We start from the raw sequence: 7,729 nt of genomic DNA, 5'->3' as shown, positions 1-7,729 counted from the left end.
GGGGGAGGCCTCCCCGCGCTAGCACCGCGTCGGCCCGGGCCCCTGCCTGCGGAGGTCTGCCTCCCGGGGGAGGGGGAGGAGGCAGGGGAAAGGACAACAAGCGAAACAACTTCTGCAAATTAAAAAAGGAAAGAAAAAAAATAAAAAGAGGCTCGGTCGTGGGACATCTTTAAAGCTCAGCACCACTCCAGGCATCCGAGTCACAATAAAACCCACCACGCTAGTGAATCTCACCACAGTAACGGGAGGAAAGCTGGCTGCGGCCACTGCGCCGAAGTTGTGCACGCTTTAGAGTCGCCTTGGCTTTCTGGCTGGAAGATGGTTCCTGCAGCAGGACCGTGTTGCTGCTGACAAACCGTGGGGTCGTTGGAAGATGCCTTCCTTGGGGATTACACGTGGAGAAAGGCTATCAGTCAAGGGGAGAGCTGGCTGGTGAAACTGTCTGACTTTCCCCCCCACTGGGGAAGTGGCTTCAATGGCTCCATCTCCCAGGAGAAGCAGTAGGAAAGATGCCAACGCCTTGCCAAGCATGTCTTCAACTTTCTGGGCTATCATGATCCTGGCTAGTCTCCTAATCGCTTACTGCAGTAAGTACATATTTGTCCTGGTGCTTTTGCTGGACGTAAATCCACGCCCTTCCCATCCGATGTAACGCTTCTGGCAAAGGCTAAGCTCTGAAGCTGGCAGGCGTAGGTACTTGTGCCTTAGGCGTGCCACCTCGACACATCTCCCCCTCTCCCCCATGGTAAAGCAGGCAGACTGGCACTTTAATACTGCTGCTTCTCGGAAGCATGAGGTGTCCTTAGTTGAAGATGTGGCATTTCCAGTCCAAACAGAGGCATCTCTTGGATCTAAGAACAAACTTTTTAGTGGTAGTAACCGTGATCCGCTGTTCACTGTTTATTATCAGATGTTACCAGCTCTCTCCCAGACTGCTCCCTCTGTGTACACACTCTGCTACCCCCGTCCACCTTCCATGAACAGAAACTATTTTGCTTATGTTCATTCCTTTAGGAAGTATATACTTAGTCAAGTGACAGATGTCTTAACATCACTGGGATCGTATGTGATTCTCTGACTGTGAAATCGCATTGGAACACCCCGGCACTTCCTTAGTATATCCTCAGCAGTTTAGTAAGCCCATGCTATCAGTTTTAGAGCTTCATCACAGGTTATCGGTAGAATTTTGTATATTCTTTTTCAGGCATGATAGATTGTCCATTTATCACACTGAGTTGCAGGTAAGGTATCTGTAAGAATCAAGTGCCTGGACTATTAATACTTTTAAAGGTCTTTATTTTTTCTTCTTAGTTTTTTTGCTCTCGGCAAGAGTCATTTTCAAGCAGTTATGTAATATAAATACAGTTAACGCCCATACTTCTGGGGAATGCAAGTTAGTCCGTAGTACCAGAGTAGGAATCTTTCAAAGATAATAGGAAAAGCAGTTTCTATGCAATAATAAAAAAATAGGTAATTTATTAGGAGGAACCTGCACAACTTTGCCAAAATGAATCTACACTGTATTTTCCCAACCTGAGCTGAATGTGGTCTGTAATTTACCCATAGTGCGTATACCTTTCATTAGCTGTAGCATAAAAGACTTTGCACTAGGCTTGTCTTGTTGAGCTGCAATAGGTGTAGGTCATGATGAATAGGAAATGGATTCTTGTTTTCAGGAGCATGCCTGCTGCATTTCTTAACCCTCTATTCCATTCGCTCCAACCGCATTATACTCTCCATTTTTTAGTGGTTTTTTTTTTTCTGAAACAAGATTGCAATTGGCTAAGAGAACCTTTAATTCACTTTTTTGCATGTTACAGGGACTCCTCGTACTGACAACAGTGAAAGAGGCTTATTCTAAAAAGAATAAAATATTTGTAATTATTTTTTGTAATTTAGCACATTTTGCATTACACTTCTCATAAAAAAACATATCAAACAGGCCACACTTTTAAATAATTTCATTTTGTATGTAATGCCATATTCAATGTGCTAATATAGAGGGTATACTAAACAACATACTGAGATTTAAAAGAATTTATGTGTATACTGGGAGATAAGTGACTCAGTAAATGCATATTACAGGATGAATAGTTCAAGTGTAAAGGGAATTCAGCTGGATATTAGTAATAGGAAATATTTCATTAAGTTTGTGCTAGAAATGTCTGGAGGGTCCCAGGCTTTTATGAGAAGATATGAGTTCTTCTGTGCAGATATCTTCTACCAGCATAGCCTCAGAAAGAGTTAACTGTAAACTCTGACACCTTAAACATTATTTATATTCAACAGTGAGAGGATTGACAATGTTCTGTTCTAACGAATGAAGTTGTCCATTTAAATTGTTATATATTGTTCATTATTTATTTTTTGCATTGTTTACTGACGCTGAACAATGCAAATATTAGCCAATAATATGAAGGCAATTTCTGGTGTGCTTCAATGACCAGTTTCTAATTAGTTCTCTCAGCCAGTGTGGATGGTGTGCCTCAAACATGTAGTACGCTCTTCATTCCATATAGTGCTGAAAACCACCATGCAGCTTAAAATATGCAGTGTCAAAACACTCCACCATTTATGTAATGTTTCACTGATTTGACAACTGCAATTCCAAATGTTAATGAAGCACCATGAACATTTTCTCTCGTGGTAGTATTTGAAAAACTGCAAAAAATGTTTTTGCTCTGTGGAAAGGGTGAAGATCTGTAAAAATTAAGGAAAAAAAATGTGACGCTATTTCTAGGTAAAGTAGTACTGCAAATTTTATGAATTCTTCTAAAAATCATCTAGGGTTTATTCAGTCTTTTTTTCATCCGATGCCTTGTTTTTTGAAGAAAAGCATACTGTCGTGTGTTTGTTTTCTGAAAGAAGGAAGGGGGGGGGGGGGGGGGGGGTGGTTGTCAGTTATGTTTTAAGAATAACAGCCTTGCCATATTTCTTAGCAAGTAAAAGAAAAGAACTTGACAATGTAAGGTGTTCTGTATTTTTCCACACACCTTATATTCAGGTATATGGAAGTATACCAACTTAAATCTCTGATATCAAGCAGACTTCTGTAAAAAAACAATACAGTTGAATACATTATTAAAGTAATTACAGGAACCTCTAATCTGATTTTCTCTCACTGTATGATTTTACTACATTTACATCAAACCCTGCAGCTCAAAAAAAAATCAGAACTTTTGCATATTTCCTTTTTTTAGCACTGTAAATAAAACTTTTGATCTACCTTGCTTATTTTAATTTTTAATCTATTGGTCTGACAAAGCTTATTCCTGAATGAGTTATATGAATGTTTCTTCCCCTTCCCCTAAGTACTTTGTGAATCTTTGTTTCTGGGAATGTATTTGTTGTACAATAGTCATCCCTATTACTGGCAGCAACCAGTAAACACCATACTCTGAGCTCCACTTGACAGATAAGCATATTTATAAAGCATGTTCTGGATGTATATGTACATTCCATTAGCCTTTCATTTATACTTTAATTTCTGAAGCCCAATTAAATTCTCTTTAACGTGGTAAAATGCTAAATTGATCATTTTTTCTTTCTTAAATGTTTGGATTATACTTAGGGATAGTGGCTCCATCCTATGGTGAAAGAGAAGCCTGCAACAAATCAATTAGGTTAGTTGCTATAGTGATAAATATAATGTAATCTCCAACTGAAGAAAAATGGTGTGATTTGGTAGGTTCTCAACAGGAGAAGGCAAAAATGAAGTAGTAGAAATAGGCTGTTTATAGTCCTTGGTGTGACCACCAAGGAGTTAGTTTACTTACCAGAAGCATCAGTAAATGTAAAAACAGTGTCAGAAGGCTATCCTGGTAAAGGGTGACCACCTTCAACGGCAATTCAGAATTAGAGGAGTTGTGACATTTTTGGATCCCAGACATGCATTCAGCATACTTGTTTAATGAACAGCGGTAGACCAGAGAGAAGTACCTACAGTGAATTATTTTAAGTTACTGTTTTTATGTTGTGAAGGTACGTTGAATTGGTTTTTTTTCCTTTTGTAACTAGGATTTACATTTTTCCATGTTAGAAAGTTTGGTCAAATTAAAGGAATTTTCTGTGGCATCAAAGCTGCATGCTACATCAGAAATCTAAAAATAACATGGTTTTGATTCAGAATTATTTCTTAGTGCATTTATTCAGTTGGCTTTGCTGTAAATACTGAGGTGCTTTTTATACGTAAATGGTGGCTTTTTAAACAACATATGATTCAGCTTTAGCAAAGTTGTGGCTGTTATGAGCTTTTGGCTTTCTGTATTTTATACTGTTTTGTAAGCATAAGGAATAGAACATTAGACCCCTGTGGTGTTATAGGTTTTGCTGTTCTGTTAAGGTAATACTTCTAAGGGCAAGCAAATGGGTTTTTTGAAAGGAACTATCAAAACTGAATGGTACTTGGAAAGTTCACCTTCTTGTTTTAAATCTTGCGTATGGAAGAGAGCAATATGAAGACCCGCATTTATGATGACTAAATGGTGATAGTACTAGGAAAAAAGAATTCAAAAGTCCAAAATGCAAAATATTTCCCTTAACTCTACAGTTCTGCATTGTAAGTGCAAGTTCTTTCACAGTAATAAGAAATGGAAAGAGGAAATGTTCTCCTAATTCGTTATTTCTTTTGCTTGCAGAATACAAAATAAGAACATTGTAATGATGAAATACTGATAGGTTCTATTAAATGACTGATTCTGCAATCTACCATTTAAATCTGTGGAATTTGTTGAGCAGAAAAATCAAGCCCTTAGCATAAATAACAAAAGTGTCTCAAAGATTTTGCATGGTATCATACAAAATGCAGATAATTCCCATGAAAAATATTATATTGACCTCACCTTAAATTGAGATCCTGTTGTTACACATTGGGTGGACACTGCTCATTTGAGAAACACCTTTTCATCGTCCTGTTCTGGAATTACTTTCTGTCTAGAAGACGCAGGCTACTATGGTCTCTAGGTCTTATTGTTCCCTTATGCTCTTTGAGACTGCCAGCAGGGGTGACAATTAGCTGTGACTGTCACCTGGACACCTCTCCAACAGGAGCTACCATATCATCATGCATTAGCTACTGAACAGCTGTTAGATGATAAATGGTCACTGCTGATTTATGTTGGATGCAAACAAGTCACCTCTGAATGAAGGCCTACAGCTCCTCAAACCGATCCTGTATCATTCAGATCACTTTCTCTGGTTTTTACAAATGAAAAAGATTTTTTTAATCCATCCAAACTGATCTGTAGTTTTATTATGTTTTCTTCAAGAATTACTGTGCTTGCATTTTTCCAAAACTCCGCAGACAGAATAAATGTGACATTTAGAGCAACTGTCATTATTCAAACTTTTTTTCAGTCTAGTTTGTGTATAGAAATAAAAACTAATGATTTTATGACATTAAATAAGAAAAGCAAGGTATTAAAATTTTGTCTCTTTATATAACATATAAACATAAAAAAAATATATAAAAACATATATAACATCCCAGCTGCTCCTTTTTAAGAAGGTTCATTTTTTGAATTAAAACCAGTGCTTTGAACTTAATGGCCTCTACAGCATACTACCTGTCAATGTGAGTACCAAACTGACATTGAGATTGTCTCACCAGTTATGTTGTAGTCTGTCCAGATCATGTATTACATAGAAGTCATTGGCATCAATGTAAGAAATGTCATCTTCGTGCTTTTAATGTTGAATTCAACCCTTTAAGGCTAAGTAAGCATCATTTACAATTTCTCAAATGTATTTGAATTCTGGTAACTCTTCCTTCCATTGCAAGTATAGCCCCTGATATAGATGGATATAATGGGAAACGGGTAGGGAGGGGGAACTAGAAAGAAATGGATATTTTCAATTAAATATGTGGCAGAGGAGTATTCCATGTCTTTCAGTAGGGTTGATAGGAGGGAGATTGAGACCTCTTTGACTTGCTTTTTTTTCTCTGTTTATGCAATGTACTGTATTGTTCTTACCATACACTATGAAAACAGCATTGGGAGCATGGAGTAGAGCCCCACTGCTCCGGCTAAGTGTATAAGCATGGGCTAGGTTGTATCTTCTTTTACTGGGGTCCTATTAATCTTTCACTCTTTGCTTATTGACTCCATTGAAGTAGTAGTAAGTCCTTCACTGAGATTAGCCTTATGAGTGGGTATTTTCCCACTCATTCTTCTCTGCTAGAAGCTGGGGGTATGAAATCTCTCAGTTTTTAGATGCAAGTTAGTGCTTTCTTAGTGAGTGCTCTAACCATAAGGCTATTATGTGAAAAAACGACAGTCCAGCATCTGGCATGCCAAATAATCTTTATTAGAGGTATGCCTTGAATGTTGTCAATAACTCAAAAATGCACTTGGATACCTAACTATATACAGAAGTGTCAAATAACATAGGCAAATCTAGACAGCGTTGATTAACCACAGTCTTCCTGGTCTGCATATTCTTTGTTGCTAAATTCAAACCAGAATGTTTTCATGCTGAGGCTCATATTTGACCAGGTGTGTCATTCCACTGTTGGGCTGGGGATTTGTTTAGGTTTTTTTTCTCTATTTAAAGGGAAATTATACTGCTTTTTGCTCAGGTGGCTGACAAAATTGCTTATTGTAGATGTTTTGGGAAGTCATCTCTTCATGAACATACTTTTATGTTAGCCCTGCAAATAGGAAAATGTTATGCGGTGACTATTTGAAAATATATGAAATATATTTAGAGTATGTTTTCCAATTTTTGGTGTAGAGGTTTATTTCAAAGATATTGTGCATGTTTTTCAATAAAAGGACTTTGGCTATAGTACAGGAATCACAAGGATAATGGTAGAGGGCTTTGCATTCATGTGATGATCTACTGATCTCCTGAAGACTTTGTGGCCTGTGTCTTATTTTGATCTCTGGATCTCTGGACTGCTTCTTTTGACACCTTTCTTCAAACACTTGATTGCTTTCAGATAACAGGAAAGTATCTCGTTGTGATTTAACCCGGAGGCAGCTAAACACCACACAGCCATTTGCTCACTCCCTGCCCCCAGTGGGATGGGGGAGAAAATCGGGGAAAAAAAAAGTGAAATTTGTGGGTTGAGATAAAGGCAGTTTAATAGGACAGAAAAGGAAAGGAAAAAAAAAAAGATAATAATAATAGTGATAAAAGAATACACAAAATAAGTGATGCACAATGCAATTGCTCACCACCCGTCAACCAATGCCCACCCAGTTTCCGAGCAGCAGTCACCGCCCCCCAGCCAGCTCCCCCCAGTTTATATACTGAGCATAACGTCACATGGTATGGAATGTTTCTTTGGCTAGTTTGGGTCAGCTGTTCTGGCTGTGCCCCCTCCCAGCTTCTCGCTGGCAGGGCATGGGAAGCTGAAAAGGCCTTGACTAGTGTGAGCACTACTTAGCAACAGCTAAAACTTCAGTGTGTTATCAACTTTATTGCCATCCTAAATCCAAACCACAGCACTGTACCAGCTACTAGGAAGAAAACTAACTGTATCCCAGCTGAAACCAGGACAGTATCCACCCCTTATTCTATACCATCTACATCATGCCCATGTCTCATACTTTCCAATACATCCCAATTAATCACCATCACCTTTCCTGTCTTTTGATATATATACACAGATATCATTCCCTTAGTTTATGGGCCATCCCTATAAAATGTTTGTTGAGTTCATTTAGTCCATGACTTTGGGCTCCATCTGTCATAACAGTCCTTCAGGGCAGGAGAGATGGTGTGT

General features: G+C 38.3%; 1 protein-coding gene across 1 annotated transcript in view; it reads left to right on the top strand.

The window, feature by feature from the left end:
* Window positions 1–475: 475 nt before the first annotated feature.
* Window positions 476–7,729, top strand: part of FAM19A5 (family with sequence similarity 19 (chemokine (C-C motif)-like), member A5) — a 372,662-nt gene continuing 365,408 nt past the window's right edge. Inside the window, exon 1 of the mRNA XM_009322786.1 lies at window positions 476–587. Within this exon, the coding sequence (XP_009321061.1) occupies window positions 476–587 (112 nt within the window). The remainder of the gene's footprint in view (window positions 588–7,729) is intronic.

The sequence above is a fragment of the Pygoscelis adeliae genome, unplaced genomic scaffold (assembly GCF_000699105.1).
Source record: "Pygoscelis adeliae isolate BGI_AS28 unplaced genomic scaffold, ASM69910v1 Scaffold204, whole genome shotgun sequence".
Taxonomy (NCBI): Eukaryota; Metazoa; Chordata; class Aves; order Sphenisciformes; family Spheniscidae; genus Pygoscelis; species Pygoscelis adeliae.
This window is presented reverse-complemented; position numbering and strand designations above follow the sequence as displayed.